General features: G+C 38.5%; 1 protein-coding gene across 1 annotated transcript; it reads left to right on the forward strand.

Annotated features, from left to right (window-relative positions):
* Positions 1-2,468: 2,468 nt before the first annotated feature.
* On the forward strand, positions 2,469-17,704 carry elmod1 (ELMO/CED-12 domain containing 1). Its single transcript, XM_058415747.1, has 11 exons — positions 2,469-2,556; positions 2,988-3,056; positions 5,333-5,478; positions 5,582-5,610; positions 6,465-6,562; positions 7,343-7,472; positions 8,939-9,072; positions 9,949-10,017; positions 11,960-12,010; positions 14,268-14,401; positions 15,296-17,704. Exons 2-11 carry the CDS (start codon positions 3,040-3,042, stop codon positions 15,469-15,471), a joined length of 984 nt encoding a protein of 327 aa, XP_058271730.1. The 5' UTR covers positions 2,469-2,556; positions 2,988-3,039; the 3' UTR covers positions 15,472-17,704.
* Positions 17,705-21,936: the final 4,232 nt, after the last annotated feature.

Raw genomic sequence — 21,936 nt, forward strand, 5'->3', positions numbered from 1 at the left:
TTCCTCCTCATCCCCTGGCACTGCAGAGGGAACGTCTCAGAGCATCCATCTGACGACTGGCCAAACACGGTGACGTTTGTGTTGAACTGCACACGGTGTCTAGATGCAGGAGGCATAGATGGAGCTGGGCTCATTGAAGTGGCTGGCCTCTTCAATGGGTCTCGATGTCGGGGAGGAGATGGGCTCCTGGAAGGTGATGAGCCCCAAATAGGGGACAGGCCCCTCATAAAATCCTCACGCTCCTCACCTCCATCTCGTTCTTCCTCCTGCTGACCAGACCCACTGTCATCATCCTCATAATCACTGAGCTCAGTGCTGTAGTAGAGCTCACTCTGAGGAAAAAGGCCAAATGGCTCCCTCCATCTCCCTGTGTCAAAAGATATGAACAGACCATGAGACACATCTTATAAAAAAAGAAGCAGAAACCTTTATTGTAATAGCACAGAATCTGTTTTCAGGAAAAGCTTCCACTACACAGTCCTTTACACAAAAAGTATTTACACAAGTAATATTAATTTAATCTTCCTGTAAAAATGCATACATCCTCAGTATTTACCAATGAAAACCCACAGACTTAGTAATCATACTGTCAACACTCCTTAAAATGGTTTAATAAATGCTATAACGCTTACTTAAAACTGTTTACAAGTTCATTTCTGTCCACTTTATCACACAGATAAACATATAATAAAAATATAATAAGCTATTCATGTTACTGTGAGAGTTTTAACTTGTTCTAACATTAAAAACAAACTCTGACGACTGAACACCGGCATTAGCTAGGCTAACTAGCCGTCTAGCTAATCTTCGCTAATATTCCTCCTCGGCTTGACTTTAGTGTACTTTTAGTAAACATGTTAATTATACCAGCTATTTGTCTTAAATATTCTACTCCAAGTAACTCCTTGACTTTACACAACTTTATGTCTGCTAAATTTACGATAATGAGCTGGTAGGTAAAACCATTAGCCAAAAGCTATCGAACACACCGTTTTTCCCAAAAGCACCCAACCTTAATAAACCGCTATTCCTGATTGTGTTTCCGCCTGTTTAGAGCTATTTTCACCCTCATGTATGCTCATGTATGTATTTTAACTTAAATACTGCATTAGTTGTATAAAAGAAAGTAATGATGTTCAGACTGTAATGTCTTAGTGCTTTAACAGTTTATATTTTATTTAGATATATCTTTAGGCTTATTTAATTTAAGGCTTTTGTACGTCTTAGGTATGGAATAATATTCAAAAGGGTCCTATATGTCAGGGGTTTTCAGAATCTAAGACAGTGGGCCTCCTTTTTGACACAACATACATTTAGCCTACTTTTATCAGTTGTGTTAACATTAAAAATTAAAAGTTAGGCTATTATTTAAATAATAAGACTGCTGTGTTTTCTGCCCATTTTTTAAAATTGCTGTCGTGGTCTAGGGCTGTAAGGTATTTTAGTCACGTGGTGTGAAAGCGGCGTTGTGCAAACCATTGGCATATGATGCTACCACCACCATGCTTCACTCTGGGGGTGATGTTCTCAGTGTGATAAGTTGGTTTTCTGCCAAATGTAAAAATAAATATTTTTTCTCAACAGAACAAAAAATCTTTACCCACATGTTTGTTGCGTGTGATCATCATGATTTATGGTCTCCTCTAAACCACAAGACAAAACTGTCTGTGTTTAAAGTAATGGAATTAATGATGTTTGCATAGTATTGAGTGTATGTTTTATAAAACCAAATATTGACTGATATTTTTCCAGAACTTTCCAACACTATATTGATTTGCCCTATATATCTATTATGTGTATCTGTATTATACATCAAACATTCATAACATTATGACCACCTAATATTGTGTTGGTCCTGCTTTTGCTGCCAAAACAGCCCTGACCCATCATGCACTGTGTATTCTGACACCTTTCTGTCAGAACCAGCATTTACTTCTTCAACAACAGTAGCTCTTCTGTTGGATCAGATCACACGGGCCAGCCTTCGCTCCCCACGTGCATAAATGAGCCTTGGCCGTTCACCACTGTTCCTTTCTTGGACCACTTTTGATAGCTACTGACCACTGCAGACCGGGAACACCCCACAAGAGCTGCAGTTTTGGAGATGCTCTGATCCAGTCGTCTAGCCATCACAATTTGGCCCTTGTCAAACTCGCTCAAATCCTTACACTTGCCCATTTTTCCTGCTTCTAACACCCACTAACAGGTGCCATGATGAGGAGATAATCAGTGTTATTCACTTCACCTGTCAGTGGTCATAATGTTATGCCTAATCGGTGTATATTTGTGTAGATTCAAGACATATAATCCCAGGTCCCATATAAATTCCAGGTTAATATCAAAACGTTCAAATTTCTACGTCAAGATAGTGTCCATGGTATGTTTACAAGACGAAATAAGCAATAAATATTTCTTTCTATAATAAACTGAGTGCTTATAATGGCGGAACAGCGCCTATAGGGGAATTAGGGGCGAGCCTGTTTGCGCATGCGCGCTGCAAATCGGCCAGGGCAAGCGCGTCGCATCTCATCGCATAGTAACAGGAGCAATTTAGAGGTATTATTATTTTCATTCTTGTGTGTTTTATTTAAACTGTTTGCGCCTTTTGTTACACGTTGTTATGCATTATGCGCGAGAATGTGCGTCGTCTAGTATGATCTTAGACAATCGGCCGGAGGAGCGTCTTCATGGGGGCTGAGAGATGATCAAACCTACACAGATAACGTATAAACTCATAGAAATGTGCATGCTATAGGGACTTCTCAATCTCAGATCAATTGATAAACAGTGCTTGCCAAAGGGGCACGTCTCCATCCGACCAATCGGTTCCTCGAAAGGATGCATATTAGGGCATAGTCGTGACATGTAGCCTATTAACGGAGATACAACAACGATGACTTGAATATCGTCGCATTAGCATGTGATACTGCATCTGATTTATGTGCTTATTTATTTACACATTTATTGTACCCCCTCCTCTCCATCAGATCTGTTGCGCAGGTGATACAGCGGATGAATCTGGGACACTAAACAGTCACCATGAAGCATTTTCTAAGGTAAGAGCCTCTCCATCAATATCAACATCCAACCTGCTGTGTTTATGGTACAGGGCTCCAGGCCCTCATTTTTGTCTCATTTGTAACCAAATGTATATCAGTGTAGGAGTTCTGACATAGATGTTGACACCATGTGTTAGGGTTTAATGATATGGCAAGAAAATATTTTTTATGATATTTTTTTTTGCTTCATAAATTCTTTGGATTTGCATGATCATCCTGGAAGTAAAGCAACAAAACAAATCTATGGGTAGTGGTTAAGGTGTTGGAGTACTGATCAGAAGGTTGTGAGTTTATATCCCAGGTCCTCTAAGCTGCCACTGCTGGGCCCCTGAGAAAGGCCCTAGGCCCTTAACCCTCAATTGCTCAGTTGTATAAAATGCGAGATAAATGGATAAAGGCGTCTGCCAAATGCTGTAAATGAAAAAGATTTGATCAATGTGACATAATCTATATAAAATAGTTATTTTCAGTTAAATTTATTTATTTATTTTGAATTAAACTCAACTGTTGAACCGTAAGTTCAACAGTTATCCTTCCTTGGACCACGTTTGGTAGGTTTCACTGCATAACAGGAACACTGCTGCTGTTTCGGAGACACTCTGACTCAGTTGTTTATTCATCACAGTCTTATTAAACTCACTCAGATCCTCACACTTGCTCATTTTTCCTGCTTTCAACACAACAACTTTGTTTACTTACTACCAAATATATCCTTCCTCTTGTACCGAGATAATCAATGTACCGAGATTATCAACGTTATTCACGTCTGTTATGATTACTTCAGCATTTATTGCTGGCAATGTTGATCCTTATGTTTATTATTAGAGAATTTGAAATATTTACAGAATATGATTTTTTGCTTTTAAATTCAAAGAAGCGTGAGTAAATCGTTTCTCAGCACTACATGCACCTTTCCTAAATATAGAAAAGATGTACCCTTGATGGTATCAATGACAAGTGAAGTAAAGTGAAAGCATGGGGCAACAGTGTCAGATTACAAACTGATTCCTTATGAAATGTGACATTTTGATATTATTATTTTTCCTGTCTCAGTGCAAACTTCCTTGATATGCAGTGACCCATTTTTGAAGGCCTGTCTGAGCCTTGCTGCAAATTTTCATAATTAGTTTGGCTGGTCTATGGCCCACTTACCCCTACGTCCCAGATGAGCTTGTGAAGTCATGCTTTAAAACCAGGAGGCAGATTTCAAAAATGAGATGGAAAAAAATGTGGTGATATACATTGTGCTTCTTTTAAAAGTGTGTGTGTGTGTGTGTGTGAGAGAGAAACCAGAACATACATTCAGTTTTGAAGGAAATCTAGATTTTCCTGATCTGTACAGTTTGCGTAAGTGTGATGTGCTCATGCATCACTCATGCAGAGGTCAGAAGACAGCAGAAGGAGCAGTGATGACACTAATTTATTATTTAATCATCTTCAGTCAAACAGTCTTTTCACATCAATAACATAACCAAGAAATGCTACTTATAACAGTCCACTGAAAATCGTTAAAACAACATGAATAATAGGGGGAAATTTCACCTTGTTTTACAAATCCTGATCTACTTTTCTCTCAGCTCTCACTTCCACATCACTGGGCCTTTAAAATATATATATATATATATATATATAATATAGAAATAGGGACAATAGTGACAGATGTTAAACTTTATCATTTTTATGTTTCTATATTTCTGTAAAGCTGCATTGAGACAATGTCCTTTGTTAAAAGCACTATATGAATGAATTGAATTGAGATTGAATTGAATATAGATATCTGCCTGGTAGCTTTCAGGATAATGCATCGTCCCAGTTGGCTAATCTTTTTTTTTCCTCATTCACCAATAAAATGCAATTAAACAAAGGAATGCATTCATAAAAAAACAAACCAACCAGCAAAAAGATTATTACTATTGTTTTTACACAATAGGTGTATACAGTCTTAGCTCCTCTTTTTCCTAGAAACATCTTTTTCTAATTTCAGAGCTGAAAGACTATTGATGTTAGTTGACAGAATATGTTAGATATGAAAAAAAGGCACAATATGATTTGTTGTATTTGAAATCTCAGCAGTTTGATTTGTTGTCACTGAATTATGATAAATTGTAGTAGAAGGTAAAATGTAATGTTTTAATTTAATATTGTCTTTAGCCTTTAACGGGATATGCCTCATATCATGGCTTTAGTGTGTTGTCTCATGCCTGCTGTATTTCTAAGCATGACTCTCTCTCTCTCTCTCTCTCTCTCTCTCTCTCTCTCTCTCACCATTGCAGAGTGCTGACACAGTTTCTCTTGTTTCTGTACTGCAAATGTTTGTGGCGAGGTTTGAAGTTTGTCTTCAGGAAGGTGACGGGGCGATGTGAGCTGCAGCGGATCTGCTACAACAACAAGCCTGGTGCCCGCCGTACCCTCAAGATCGGTAACAACTCCAACTACAGCCCCAGTCATGTGTCACATTAAATTGTAGCGTCACATTTTCTAACATTTCCTATATTTTCCTTTTTTTTTTTTTTTTTTTGCAGAATCCTCACTCAAATGTTCTAAAAGTGAGGTGAGTAAAGAAGAGTCTGGGGCATATATATATAAGATATTAAACATGTTTCTGTGGAAGTAATGTTGGGGTAAATTTGTTACACACATCTATTTTTAATAACGAAAAAACTGTGTGATAAAACTCCAGCTAAACTCTCTGTTTTGTCTGATCTGAGATCAGATTGTCTGTGTTACCTAATATTATAATCTTATGATATAAAGCATGATTGTTTGGCACCTGCACCTTTCAAGCAGAACGAAACACAGCCACACAATCAGCGAAACACAACAAGCCACACAACTCTAGAGTTAACACAGTGGGCTACGTTAGCTAGGTTAACCTTTGTCCACTATCTAGCTTACACTTGTTTGCTGTCACATGCTAGGTCTCTGTTAAAAGCTCTGTGATTGGTCAGGAGGAGGAAAGTTTCATTCAAGCTAAAATATACACGTTTTTTTTGCCTAAAAAGAAGAATTTCTGTATATTTTATAGGAAGTATTTGTAAAGCTGGCAAATGTGTGTACTGTATAATGCATACTGCGGGACACAGAGGTCTGTCATTCTCAACTTTCTATTTTTTAAACCATTCCAACATGCTAAACTGTATGACAGATTTCAGTACAGTATTTAGCATTATAGGAGCTGGTAACATGCACTGGATGGACTTCTCAAGCATTCTATAAGTGTATGAGTTATAAAATAGATGACTAAGGCTTTAGTATTGTTTGTGCCTTGACATTACAGCTTCATCATGCTAATGTGTCCCTTGGGCTCTTGAGTAAGGCCCTTAACTCGCAGTTGCATAAATGAGCTAAATATAACTCACTCTGATTAAGAATATCTGCTAAATGATTTTCACTCTGCTTCATCAGCTTCTGCAGAATGCTCTCAGTGTTCACCCAGATGCTGTGGAAAAGACCATAGATGACATCATGGCCCTGAAAAAGATCAACCCTGACACAAACCCACAGTAAGGGCACATGAAACAGAGGGTTTACTCATTTTGAGCTTGAAAATGTATTTCTCTTTCGGGAGATATTTTAAAGAAATAAATTGAGAGCCTCATAATTAAATAATTGCTATATTGCATAATATTTCCACTTGCTATTATGTCTTTTTTCAGCAGTGTTGGTTCTAGGCCCTATGTATTGAGCATATATAATGAATAGGGAGCCTTCCAATGAGATGGGGGCACAGGGGGTTCAACGAAACTGTCGGATGTGCATGAGCATGGAACAATAATTTTCAGAGGGTTTGTGATCTAATCAAGCAAAAAAATGTTAATAACAAACAGTGATACAGAAATAAAATGCAGGATGGTTTGAGTAGATAAAAAAACAGGAAGCTACACAACAAGAAATACATTCTGGAAGAAGGCAAGACTTTGCAGTGAGCTGGTATCTCTTGTTAGTTTCTATTCTAATCACTGAAGTGTGATAGCTGACTGGTTTAGTAGAGTTAGCTACTATTAGTCTATAAATTTTTAGTATCTAAAAGTATTTATCAGAGATTTCAGCATTTAGCAATTCAGGAAGCATTGCTTCCATAATCTGTAGTTTCTCTGTACCTTCCTTGTATTTCAAGCGTTCTTTTAAGACCAGGAGGGTTTTTTTGTACAATTTCACGGAGCACTAGCTTGACCACTGCACCGTTTCAGTACGTGCTATAAAATAGACGACTAGGTTTTTAGTACTTTTCGTGCCCTGACATTACAGCTTCATCATGCTAATGTGTGTGTGTTGTCCTCCAGGCTGGCCATCTCTCTGCAGGCGAGCCTCTTCCAGATTGTGGGCTACAGGAACCTAGTATTGGAGGTGGAGAAGCTGCGCAGGGAGCCATACGACTGTGAAAATCCCGATCATGAAGAGATGCTTATGAAGGTATCAATACATAATACATTTACAAAAATTCAGCACCGTAAGTGGAACCTTAAAAAGAAATGATGAATGTTGTATCTACCTCATGTATCTAGGGCTGATTCAGTTTTTTAAATTGTATTCATGTATTCAAAAAGGGGAAATTCAATTTTCAGCATAATATATTATGTTCAGCTATATTTCCTGATTTTATTTATTTATTTATTTTTTGGTAGGACGCCACATTGCTATATGATATGTAAAAAAATATATAAAATAAAACCTTGAATATTCAATAGAAATTAAATTCTAAATTTTAATGCTCACATGCACGACATTGGTCACAATCCTACACAGTAAGACATGCAGCGAAAAGCTTCATTCGACTGTCCATGTCATAAAAATAGACTCACATAGAATTAGAATAATACGGCATAACATTATGAGCAGTGAGAGGTGAAGTGGATAACACTGAATATCTCCTCATCATGGCACCTGTTAGTGGATGGGAGATATTAGGCAGCAAGTGAACATTTTGTCCTCAAAGTTGATGTGTTAGAAGCAGGAAAAATGGGCAAGCGTAAGGATTTGAGTGAGTTTGACAAAGGGCCAAATTGTGATGGCTAGACGACTGGATCAGAGCATCTCCAAAACTGCAGCTCTTTTGGGGTGTTCCCGGTCTGCAGTGGAGGCCCATGGAGACCCCATCTCGTAACTTGCAGTACAGGACTTAAAGGATCTGCTGCTAACATCTTGGTGCCAGATACCACAGCACACCTTCAGGGATCTAGTGGAGTCCATGCCTCTATGGGTCAGGGCTGTTTTGGCAGCAAAATGGGGACCAACACAATATTAGGCAGGTGGTCATAATGTTAAGCCTGATCGGTGTATATAGAAAATATAAAAATATAGTATAAGGATACAAGATACAGTTTGACTGAGATAAATATGATGATATGAATCCAGTACAATTATGAAAAAAGTGCAGTGCAATTGTGTACAATATAGAGATTTTCAAGACACTTTTACTCATTTTTAGCTGGAAAGTGTATTTCTTTATCAACAGATATTTTAATTATATAAATTAACAGCCAATAGAGTAATTCTAAGCTTGATATGAGTAAGACATGTAGAAATAGGCTTAATATTATATTTGGTTTTATTCTAATATAATGATTTAATTTTAAATAATTGCTGTGTTGCTTAATAATTCCACTTATCATTATGTCTTTTTTCTGCACTGTCGGCTCTGTGTAGTGAGCATATATAATGAATAGGGAGAATTCAGAAGAGATGGGGGGGGGTTTCAAACGAAACTGTCGAATGTGTATGAGCACAGAATCGGAACAAGAATGACTAAGCCTTTTCAGCACTCATTATTCAAATATCTGAATAATACATTTTATGTAATTAAGATCTGACCACGCTCAGTACCTTTGGGATTTTAAAAAAACTGGTGTGTGTGTGTGTGTGTTTTCTCTCTTGTGTAGCTGTGGAAGACACTCCGTCCTGATTCTGTCCTTACTGGACGCATCTCTAAGCAGTGGTGTGAAATTGGGTTCCAAGGCAGTGACCCCAAAACTGACTTTAGGGGCATGGGCTTATTGGGTTTGCATAACCTACTGTGAGTATAATAATTAAATTTATATTAATTTATTCTGTCTATCTATCTATCTATCTATCTATCTATCTATCTATCTATCTATCTATCTATCTATCTATCGATCTATCTATCTCTATCGATCTATCGATCTATCGATCTATTTTTTTGCAGTATATCTTATATTTGTGTGCTAGCTGTGCTAGTTGATAAGGCACAGGAAATTAAACCCCTGCTTGACACTAACACAGCATGTTAACATACGTGAACATATGCCAACACAAATTTGTATAAATTGTATATAAATTTATTGTAGCAGCAATGATCATGCAACAAAACCTCTGTATAATTAGGACTCTGCTGAACAGTATAACGACGCCCTGACATTAAGATACTTACATTTACGTTTTAAGCAGAGCAAAGGGATTAAGGCACTTAATCAGTTACTGTAGCAACACTAAAGAGACAAACATTCAACAGAGCTCATACATCAATGAGCACTGAGCTGTTAAAATCAGTTCTGTGTTATTCAGGTGATTTTATTCCTTTCGCTTGATGATGTTCGGGTTTAATCTCGACTAATCTCTGGCATGTAGGATGATGGATTAACTCATTGTGTTATAATATACAAAAGTCTGAGACGTTCCAGCTTAACGGAAAAGCTTCTTTGAAAAAAGAAACAACACCAAATGCAATGTTAAATTAGTTTGTGTATTTGTCATTAAATGCCTTTCCTTAGTGCACTGCGCATTGCTCTGCTTCCCTGTCACTTGTGCGCAGTGTACACAGAAATATTGCTGTAATTAGCTGTGGCGGCACCACTGCAATTACGCTTCATCATTTATAATGCTGTTTAATCAGAGGTTGTGTGCCTTTGTCCTGTTTCATTTGTTCTAATAGGTATTTTGCGGAGCATGACAAGGCCGCCGCTCTTCAAGTGCTGCACGACTCTCTGCAGCCCAAACACAGGTCAGATCCTGCTCTCTGTCACATGCTTTAGCCTGCTGTCTGCACTCTACGCATGTATTTTGTCTTTAGTTTGTACTTTTTTATTACTTTCACGCAGTATAATGATACCTGAAGTTTCCTGTTCTGTTAAGCAGCAGTGTATATTTTTAAAGCCCCCTGCTGCAGGCTGAATTGCAGTTACTACAAATAAAAAATGTTTTTCCTCTGAACTGCAGAAAACTATGAGTAGGATTTTAAAGAAACAGAACAAAACAGAAGTGAAGCTCCTTTATGACCCATAAAGAAACACCAAAATGGAAAAAAACATAAGCCACAGCACAATTGTTTTTTTCTAACATATCTTTGAAATTCTATAATTATCATAGTATATAAGATACGTTTTCACAAATGGAACTTTTTTTTTTTCCATTAGAGCAAACACACACTACTTAGACACTCTAACACAAAACTATTAAACTGTAAAAAGAAACATTTGTCCAGTCTGTAGTTGTTAGGATGCAATATTCATGACACTATTGCTACATTCAAACAATTTATAGCAGTGTGTTTTGGCAGAACAGGGAGGGGGCGTGGCCTCTCAGTGAAGTCATAGTGAAGTGTCAGTCCTAGGGAAGGAGGCATGGTCTTTGTACCTGCCAGTCTTAGTGGAGGAGGAGTGGCCTCTGTGCCAATCAATCCTAGTGAGGAAGGCGTGGCCTCTATGCCTGTCAGTCATAGTGGAGGAGGCGGGGCCTCTGTGCCTGTCAGTCCTAGTAAAGGAGGCGTGGCCTCTGTCTGAATGTCTCAGTGAAGGAGGCGTGGTTTCTGTACCTGTAAATCTCGGCGAAGGAGGCGTGGGCTCTGTGACAAGGCTTAAATTAGCTCATTGTCGTTAGTAGTTGGTAAATAAAATACATTAAGATTGTGAGTTATTCAACAGGGTGGCAATTAAAGAAAATAAAAGAATTTATCTAAAAGCCTAAAATACTCTCTGTTAAACTCTTAAGTCAAGTATGCATTATGCACAGTATGGCCAAAAGTTTGCTTACACCTGATCATCACACCTATATGTTGGGAAACACATCCCAAAGATGTCTTTTTACACTGTAGCATTCTAGTTTCCCTTCACTGGAACTAAGAGGCCCAAACCTGTTGCAACAGGACAATACCCCTGTGCACAAAGCAAGCTACATGAAGACATAGTTTATAACTCTTTTTGGATGAACTAGAACACCAGGCCTCTTCATTTGACAGTAAATCACTAAAATGTCCACAGCCATATTTCAAAGGTCTGGTGGAAAGCCTTTCCAAAAGAGTGGAGGTTCAGTAAGCATATGAGTGTGAAGGTCAGCTGTCCATAAACCTTTGGCCATATAGTATACAATAAAACGATCGTTTATATTTAGAAACATGTCTGAGTCCGTCAGCAGTTTTTATGTTGCAGACATTGTCCATACATCACCCTTTGTTTTTGCAGAAATGTGTCAGTCTGCTGATGAATATGCACAGCTGTGGATGAGATTTGACAGGTTTAGCATGCTCTGTCACCACGCATCGCACATATCAACACCTTCCTTTTCTGTTCTTCTCGTTCATTTTTTTTTTGTTTTTGTCATCGCTTTGTCATGTGCAGGAACATGTCCAAAGAGGAAGCCAGGTACTCCATCTTTTCTCTCTCAGTAAGAATTCCATTTGATCATTTTTATATTAATCTAAATCTTACTGTATCTCTTTCTCTGTTCTTCTCTATCTCTTAATCTCACCTCACCGTAAACACAAAGGCATTATTGTAGCAGTGGTTAGTAGCAGTGAATGCTTTCTCTTTTTTGCCTGTCTCATTCTTGTGCTGTGTGTGTTGCTCTGTATTTGGATGAATTCTGTTATAAATTACGAAGGTTGTCTTGAAGGATGTGGCCTTTGTGGACATGCTTGAGTCCTGTTTAACATTTCTGTTTGCCCACAGTAAGATGAGCAAAGCTGAGTGGGAGAAGCAGAAATTCGACAAAGCTATCGGGTGAGTGCAACTTGTCAGTGCAACATTGTAGGCCATTAGAGATCTGCTTTGCTGTAAATCTTGCAGTCTTCTCAGTAGATGTTAGCATTCTGTCTCCGGCTTCAAAGCTTTGTGTGAGGATTTAAAGTGTCCCTGCAGCCTGTCAGCATGCATTAGCATTCGTGTGCACCATTGGAGGCTTTGCAGCATGCAATCATAAAGACACACACACCCATATAGAGATACCATGTTGGCAGCTATATTCAAGAGAAAGGCATGCTCAAAAATTGGTTAGAAATCGACATATGACATCACAAATGAATTTGCATTAAAAGCCATTATGATTTGCATATTAAAACATGTTACATGTAGCTGGAATCAAGAATGCATACACATCGATGCAGTGGTATGTGTCAAATCCAGAAACGGACATGAATGAATAACTAAAATAAATAAATGATGGAATAACTCACTTTTATTACTGTAGTTATCACATATCAAAAAGAAAACATGTTTAACATGTAGAGCAAAGAAGTTTGATCAAATAGAGGTGCTGGTGATCAATGATTGGTCAATGGGATTGATGGAGATCAGTGACTGGTCATTGGGATTGATGGAGATCAGTGATTGGCCCTTGGGATTGATGGTGATCAGTGATTGGCCCTTTGGATTGATGGTGATCAGTGATTGGCCCTTGGGATTGATGGTGATCAGTGATTGGCCATTGAGAATTCACCAGATCTAGAGACAAGAGCATTAGCGAGATCAGGGTTGATGTTGACGAGGAATTCTGGTGCACGATGATGTTCCAGTTCATCCCAAAAGTAGTCAGTGGGGTTGAGGTCATGGCTCTATGCAGGACACTCAACTTCTTCCATCCCATCCTTGGCAGAGCATGCATTCATGGACCTTGCTTGTACAATGGAGCACTGGTATCCTGGAACAGGTTTGGGCCTTTTAGTTGCAGTTAAGTGAAATCGTAAAGCTGCAGCATTTATTGGTAAATATAGACAATGTCATTACTCTTGCAGTGTAATGTAATCAAAATACTTCCATAAAACATCCAGGAATTCATTCATCTTCAGTAAACAATTTATCCTGGTCAGAGTTGTGCTGATGTTTGATATTGCTTTTATTACTTAAATCAAATAAAACTTTTTTTTCTCTAGCAAACATCTCCAGTATTCTCTTTGGCCGTGTTTATGTTGATATACACTATATGACCAAAAATATACAGATATCAGCCCATCACACCCTTTCCCCAAACTGCTGGAAGTACACAATTGTCAAAAAGATATTTGTATACAATTTCCCTTTATTGGAACTATACATGTTCCAGCAGTGATCTCCGTGAAGACATACTGTAGTTTGCAAAGATTGGCATAGAAGAACTTTTGAGGCTTGCACAGAGCCCTGCTCTCAACCTCACTGAAAAACTTTGTGATGTATTAGAACGCTGAATGTGCACCAGGCCTCCTCACTTAACATCAGTGCCTGACTTCACTAATATTCTTGTGGTGGAATGGGCAAATCTCCACCGTCATGCTCCATAATCTGTTGGAAGCCTGAAAGATTAGTGGAGGCTGTTATTAGAATAAGGGGTTGAGGGGGTGGCAAAATCCATGGTCCAATAGTCATGGTTTTGGAATGGGCATATATGGGTGTTATGATCCGGCATATATTCTTAGCCATATAGTGTAGTGCAAATGTGTGACCTGCCCCCCTGTTAGCATTTATTTAAAAAAAAAAAAAAAAACATTTTTTTCCAGGTTTGGTCAAAATAGCATTGAGCCATTTGGCAGGTGACCCAAATAAAAAATAGCAGCATTCACCCAAATTGAGAATGCATCAGTGCCAAAGCCTAAATCTCCAACACCACCCACAAGGACTCCATTATTTGCCAAATGATGGTTTTATTATATATAGTAAAAAAAATCCTAGTCTCATATTTTTCCTCAGCCCTTACTGCTGCATCTATTATACTGTTATTGACTCAGTTCAGTTCTTTACATGAACTCTGAGAACCAAATCACATTTGTGAAGTTACGTTTCATGTGACCTTTGTTTGTTTTTTCCATTAAAAAAATAGCTTCTTGGATTCATCACTGAAACTATCATTATATATTCAGGATTCTGTAACAATAAACATACTTGAAAAAAATCTGTGAATTTTATGAACATCTGTGGGATAATTAAACTAGTTCCAAAGCTAGCAATTATCAATGAGTAAAAACCTGAGTGAATATAAAGAAGCTAAGCTTGGTGTGTTGTGATGCAGATACTCCTTTGCCATCGTCGGCATCAACATCACGGACCTGGCCTACTCGCTGCTGGTGAGCGGAGCTCTGAAGACTCATCTGTACAACGTGGCACCTGAGATGCCCAGCCTCATGCACTTCCAGCAGACCTTCTGTACGTCTCAGTTCACACTACACTGAAAGGGTTTTGTCTTTGTGATATCTGCTCAGATCAGCTTATGAGGAAAAAAACAAGTTCGATCACATTACTAGCAGCCTTACTGTTTTATTTTTTCCTCTTTCTCAATCTTAGTCTTGACATACTTCTTAACATAAAATCCTGACACAGTATAATAGTTTAGCAGAATGAAATAAGCTAGCCATCACTACACTTCATTCATGTTAGCATTTGTCTCTAGTGAAAGAGACTTATTAAGAGACTTATTAGAACAGCTGGTAAGACAGGGCCTATGAGCTATGAGCTAAACATGGATTGAGACTATATCTTAGCGAGAACCACAAAACAGGAAATAACATTCCGCAAACTCCCAAAAATTTCATGCGGCGGACACAACACACAAGGATTTATATCAGGAAGGGAAATGCAGAACATGTGAGATTAATCAGAGATATCAGGACGGGGCGGAGACAAGACGTGAATGCGAACAAACACGCGGCAAAGTAAATAAAAAAAGATGTTACATGCTGAACAGAAATGAAACACGTGTGACGTAACGCTGCATGGAGGTCGTAACAACAGTGAAGATTCCTTTCATAAAAATGTTAAACGTCTTCCTAGCCGTTCTAATGTGTTGTTTCTGCAGTAACAGCTTATACAGGGATATAGCGGCTCTACCATAAAATTTTTATTAGCTCTACAACTGATAATAAATGGAAATGTTACAAAATAGCTCAACAGTGAGGTTTTATACAATAAACATTAGTATATAATTCAGGAAAGGAGTCTTTAGTGTCGGTGTAATAGTTACTATGTTTTCCTGTACTGGAAAGTCTTCAGGACAGAGCACTTTTACCTTATCGTTAAATATTTTTTTCTCTTTCTCTTCAGGTTATCTGATGCAGGACTTCCACCGGTTCTGGATTGAGGAAGACCCATGTGACATCATGGAATTCAACCGAGTGCGCACCAAGTTCCACAAGCGCATCCTGAAGCAGCTGAAAAATCCCGACATGGCCCTGTGCCCTCATTTCACCGCCTCCGATCTTCACCTGGTCAACCTGTAGCTCCTCACCTCATCCCTCACCTTTGACCTCTTCCCATTCTTCACTATGTCTAAGCTTTCTGTCATCACTGCCGACTGGACACACACACACACAAAGTTAGTATTTATGGCTGCGCTGCTCTCTCTGTCAGACATGTAGTAAGCTCACGTCACCAGCATCACTGAAGACTACGGCGATTGTACACGTGCACAACATTATCTCTACTGAATTTAACACGCCCTTATCGACAGTTCAGTCGTGCATAACACTACAACGTCAAAAATAAAAGTGTTTCCTATCTGATTAGATAACGTGAATATAATCTGCAGGTAAAGCTGTTAGAGATTCAGCCATAGGTACATTAGAGGGAAAGTCAGTGAGGGCTTGTTAAAGCAGTATTGGAACACAGCCTGTTGCAGAGACATTTATTTCTTTTGCACTGGACACATCATTGACACTGTAATATTTTTTATATTTGGTTTTAAAGGAAAAATCCACCCTGGAGGACTACTCGTTATGATTAATCTGGATCTTTAATGGCATCCAAGATTTATCTTAGAATGAAATGAAACTTCTATCGACATGTTGGTCTATTTGCACTTTGGATTTCTACATTACCCACAATGCTGTTTGACTTTGTGCACATTGTGGTGCAGTGAGATTTGGTGGGATTTTATTTCTTGCTTTATCTCTATGTAAAGAGAGGGAGGAGGATGTTACCTTATAAATTAAGGGTATGTTGAAACAATTTCACCTAGTGCAACTTATTATTTTTACTAGTTTGTAAACTCCAGCATAGTGACCGTTTACATTCAAGCTCATCTTTGATAGAGCTTAGGTTTAGTTTCTTATTAATATGGTATGGTGGTCATCATCTCAGCTGAATCGAGTCTCTGCCTTGTCTCATCGCAGTTGAGTCATGCAGCTGCATTGCATCCTGGAACTTTGACTCCAGCGTTTGCACCAGTGTCTCTGCTATTTCTATGTAGGATTTTACATTAATATGATGACTGAAGAATAGTAAATGGAAAAAAAAGAAGCTCTTGCTTTAGTATTCAACAACAAAATCTGCACATTATCCCTAATGATAGATCAGTTGATTTTTTCTCTCTCTCTCTCTCTTATTAAACACCACCAGAATACAGCAACATCCAACAGATTCACACCGAAGTCGATAAACACGTCCCAGATGTGTTGCAGGATGGACTTTTCCTTTGTCTTTTAATCAGATATTCAGTGTCATGTGTGAGTTACGGAGCTCCCTATTGACCAGTAGGTGGAGCTTTTACTCCAAGTCCATTGTGACGCAGGACTCATGAGCTAGCAGATAAGGAATGCTTATTTAGGTCAAACGAATAGAAGCAGTAGCGAGCATTCAGCCATTTACAGTGTAATTAGTGTGTGTCGCTCCTATAGATCTCACCATTTGTGATTTTCACATTTTTACAACAATCCAGAGAACTTTTTGCTGCCAAGAGGTGTCGATTAGAAACTGGTGATAGTCAACATTTTGTGAACATCATTGTAAACGATTCATGATGCTTTGGTGTTGATGTAAAGTCATGAAATGTTTTGCCACCAAAGCAATAAGTGACTGTTGGAAGAGTCATTTATTTATTTATTTGTTTGTTTGTTTGTTTGTTTGCCCAGTCATAGTATATACTCTGCTACTCTTCTACTCTTATAATAATCATAAGTATCTACTTACTATTAAGAACATTCTTTCTCTGCGACTTTATCGCAGTCAGGCTTTTTCTCTGTCTAGACCCGAAAACTAGACAGTCACAGGGTTCGCATGGTGACTTCGGTTTGCTTGTGAGGTTTTTTAAATTAGTATATTTACTTATATATTTATTTATTTTACACTGCTCTATCACATAATCTGTTGCTTACAATGTGAACGTCGCCGCTTTGAGGAATGTTCAGCGTTTTTTTTGGGACTCATGCATTACGTGGTGTTTTTCAGCTCAACTGTATAAGTACTGAACGCCGTTAAAGGTTTATAAACTGTATGGAATTAGAAACACTTGCTACACTTGCTGCTTAAGATGTATTAGATTTTATCTTGATAATGAAGGCTCATCTGTGTGCATGGCTGAATATTCATCGCTCTGTCTTTCTCTCTCATTGGATTATTGGATCTGAGGAAGCTCTTTAGTGGCCAGAAGCTTATGTCATGAGATTAACTTGCGCAGTGTGAAGGGTGCTTTAAAAAAAAAAAAAAAAAAACATTATCAAAGCTATATATGTGTAATAAAAAAATCATATAAAAAGATTTTTTTTGTACCTCATCTTTATCATATAATCAACATACTGAGGCAAAAAGTTTATTATTCAGTTGTTCATCTTTCTTCAGCATCAGTTATTAATTACAGTGAAACTGAACATAAGCATATATAGAATAGTAACTCGTGGGTTTGCAAGGGGTTAAAGTCCATTTAGAATATTATTTAAACCAAATTAGGGAACAGTGGCTTTCCTCGTGCCTCTGTGGTTGTGGTTTTGATTCCTGCCTCAGGGTTTTCCCTCTGGGTAATCCGGTTTCCTCCCAAGACCAAAAAGGTGCATTGTAGGCTGACTGGCATCTATAAAATTGACTGTAGTGTGTTAATGTGTGTGTGTTGTTCCCTGTGTGGGATAAGCAGTAGAGAAAATGGATGAATTGAAACCAGATTTGCCTGTTCGTATTTCCTGCGGAGCATGTGATGATTTAAAATATGATTTAAAAAGCAAAAATGTTTGGAATGAGGTATGCAGGAATGAGGGAAATAATCAACGACATAATAGTATAGCATAATATTTTTTTTATTATATCAGTAAATCCTAATTTGTTTTATTCCTCTTACAACAAATCAATTTGCTAACAATGAAAATTTGTACTTGATTAAACAATGGCACATTATACTTTTAGCCATTTATAGTTAAATTAAAAGCTGTAGAATGTTCCTCAAAACAGGTTATTTCCAGTTATCACTTACTTTATAACAGCTATTTCTTTACCGTCTTTTTCCTTTCTTGAAGTTAATAAGTAAAGAAAGCACTATTGATCTGTTTGATAAATGCTAAATCAACGCCTGTTTAGCAAAATCATCACCACATCAAGAACTACACAAATTTTCCCAGTAAAAGCACATTAACTAGACAGCTTCGACTACTGTCAGCGCTGCTGCTATAGTAAATAAAACAAGACCTTCTGACCTACCATAACCCTCACTAGGATAAAACAGATACTGAATATGGCTGAATAAAAACCTTCTAATCAGAATCAAGCATTCAGTAGTGTTGTAGTTACAAAATAGAATATCTTTTGGTTAACTTTCAACGCCTACCATCTAGTGACAAACGGATGCTGTTGATCATGTCTCACTGTCTTCATATCTCACTGAAAATGAATGGCCACTTTGTACATGTGAACATAGAATTTGAAGAGGCAGATAAAGAAGCCTTTCTGACACATATACCACAGTAAATTTCTTTTCTTTAGATAACTCCATTTAAAAAGTTAGGGTCAGAGCACAGGGTCAGCCATGATACAGCATCCTTGGAGCAGAGAGAGTAAAGGGCCTTGCTCAAGGGCCCAACTGTGGCAGCTGGCCATTGTTGTGACCCATGACCTTCTTATCATTAACCCAAAGCCATAAACTTACATTTGTCCAATATTTTTAAATGCTTGAGCCATTGAGGGTTAAAGGCCGTGCACAAAGTCCATCACTGGCAGCTTGGTGGCGCCGGGCACTTGACTGGAATTAACCACTCATCCAGAGTCAGTGTTATCAAATCTGTTCACATTAAAAGGGTAATTAAATAGGTTTTCATTTTGGCCTTGGTGTATGTTTGGACCCTTCAAGATTCCCTCAGCCACCATGTTTTCGTATTATCCTGAGCAGACCTTCTTAAGATAACAGATAGACAGCTCAGACTTGTTGGATTAGGACTGGAACCGAATCTAATGAAGGCAGATCTTCATGAATGAGGGTTGGTGGTCATTGATCTAACCCAGAGCTCAGCAGTTTTATCTGCAAAGTGCAATTGCACCTGTGTTTTGTTTTGTTTTTTTATTCTAACCACATGGGTACTACAACTGATTTCAGTTACTTAATCAGTTAATCTTGCCCTTTGAGAGGCTGTTAGCTGTGGCTCCTGTTGGCCTGGAATGAAAAGCTGCAGCCCCACTGGCCTTTTGCAGATAAAAGTTGTTAAGAAAGTTAGTTGGACCCCAGTGGAGTTTATTAGTTGCTCACACTAGGGGGCAGTATCGCAGCACACCTCACTTCAGGACTTTTCTCAAGACAGCTGACTTTTATCAAGAACTACTATACCATTTTGAGCACTTCATAATTATATATATGTTATATTTAACAGCCCCATAGTCAGCACTACAACTAAGGCTTGACTGAACATATATATATATATATAAAACATATTTTATAGAAAGATTGAGTAATGAATGAGTCATACATCTGCAGGCAACAGTCTTGACACACAGGTGCTAATGGCACCTGACAGCTGATCTGAAATCGGACACGCTGTATCACACGCTCGGTCCCGCTTTTCAGTGCCCGGTCTTTCTAGTGGTGCAAAAGGATGACAGTGCTTAGCATAATGTCCAAACACGTCACGACAGGGGTGTCAGGAAGCATTAAGTATGCTTAAAGTGTGACAACAAGGCAGAGGAACGTACAGCAGACACATTAACCAAATGCCAATTACACCCCTGTGCCTCCTGCCGCTTCATCAGCGAGTCTCAACTGTACAATCCGCAAGAATGTTAATGAACATGACCTAGCTGGAATGAATGGATGAAAACTGCAAGCTTTGTGCGTTTGCAGGAAAAACTCTGAGCTGATTGAGTTACTGAGAATATTAAAAGATGAGCTGGGTTTCTTTGGCACCTCATCTGGAGTGACTTTAGCGAGCTAATTAATATTCCTGGAGCCTACTGTGACCACTGGCCATAATTCACACTAGTACGCTATCCGTTCTACCCATGCGGAGAATGAGACATCAGAAATCGCTCTCCATTCAACCCTGTTCGAGCTTTTCTCTCCAAGGCCACATCTTTCAGACTCTAGCCGAGTATTTCTCCTTCAGCATTTCCTCTGCCCTTGTGGGCTCAGAGTTGAGATGCCTTGTGACGTTAGCAAGAGTTATACCAAATCCAGGTCCATTTCTGCCATAGGAGTAGATACTAAGCATGATAAATAGTAAAATTTTATTAAATTCACTATTATTACTGTATTCTTTTTAACAATGGACATTCATCCTTAATGCACAAGCCAGAGATGACAGTGGTGAAGAAAAGCTCCCTGAGACGATATGAGGAAGAAACCTTGAGAAGAACCAGACTCAAAAGCACCCCATCCTCATCTGGCTGACACTGAATAGTATGATTATAAAAAAAAAATTCTTTCTATATCTGTAGACTATAATGTCAAGTGCAATTGTGTAAGCAGGGCAGCTTAGGAATATGAGCATCAGCTTAATTTCTGAATTCATTCTAGTTTCAACACAAAGTCTTTTCTGTTGAAGTCTTTTCTGTTCCATCAAATGGTCAATAATGGAGACTTAATGGTGCAAAACCGGTCAAGGCTATTGCAGTCCAAAGCCATCTCCATGGTTTCTAAGTGTTAACTTCCAGAGCAATCCCATGTATCTCCAGACTGTCCATATGGGTTCATCCTCAGCAGCAGTAAGCTTCTTCCAACCAGAAGTAGGGCATCAGATTGGATCGGGCAGGTTCAGAGAGCAGAAGTGGTCAAGAACACTAAAATAACAAGAGGTTGCCTGTGTGAATCACTGTATGGACTTGGCACCTCATAAAGCATGGATTTGGGCAGTTAATCAATATTCCTACTTTGACTGCTTGCAAATATTTACTCTAATATCAGCGGATATCTGTTATGTCTGTTGCCCAATGTGGAAAATAAGACATCTGTAATCATTCTCTCCCAAACCATCGTTGGAACGCTCTCTTCCATTTCCAGTTCGAATCACTCATCAATGTTCATCACTCTATGACAGAGATCCCGCCTTGTGATGTTATCAGTTGTTATATACCAGTCCACCTCTAACCCTGCCTCAGTGTCTGCTGGGACTCCTGGGATATTGTAGTCACAAATCATGATAAGAGGTGTTTATTTTTTTTAAACCTAGAGCTCCCTGTGGATTTGGTACCTCACTGAGAGTAGTTTGGGGAACTAATCAATATTTCTAGAATCTACTCTGACCACTTACAAAGATTCATACGCATATCAACATTATGTGTGTTGTGCCATGTGGAGAATTGGCCATGGTTTATTATTCTCCACAAACGTTGAGCGTGTCAGACCCTTTTTCTCCATGTTTTCCAGTCAAGAAACTCTCAACTCTCCAATTCTCCCTTTCGTCTTTTTGTGGTTGTTGTTATGAGTTATGGCTTGCCTTATGTGCCTTAAAGGACATTATCAGCTGCTATACCCAATTAAGCTCCATTTCCCTCTTAGTACC

The sequence above is a fragment of the Hemibagrus wyckioides genome, linkage group LG18 (genome assembly GCF_019097595.1).
Source record: "Hemibagrus wyckioides isolate EC202008001 linkage group LG18, SWU_Hwy_1.0, whole genome shotgun sequence".
In the NCBI taxonomy this organism is placed as follows: Eukaryota; Metazoa; Chordata; class Actinopteri; order Siluriformes; family Bagridae; genus Hemibagrus; species Hemibagrus wyckioides.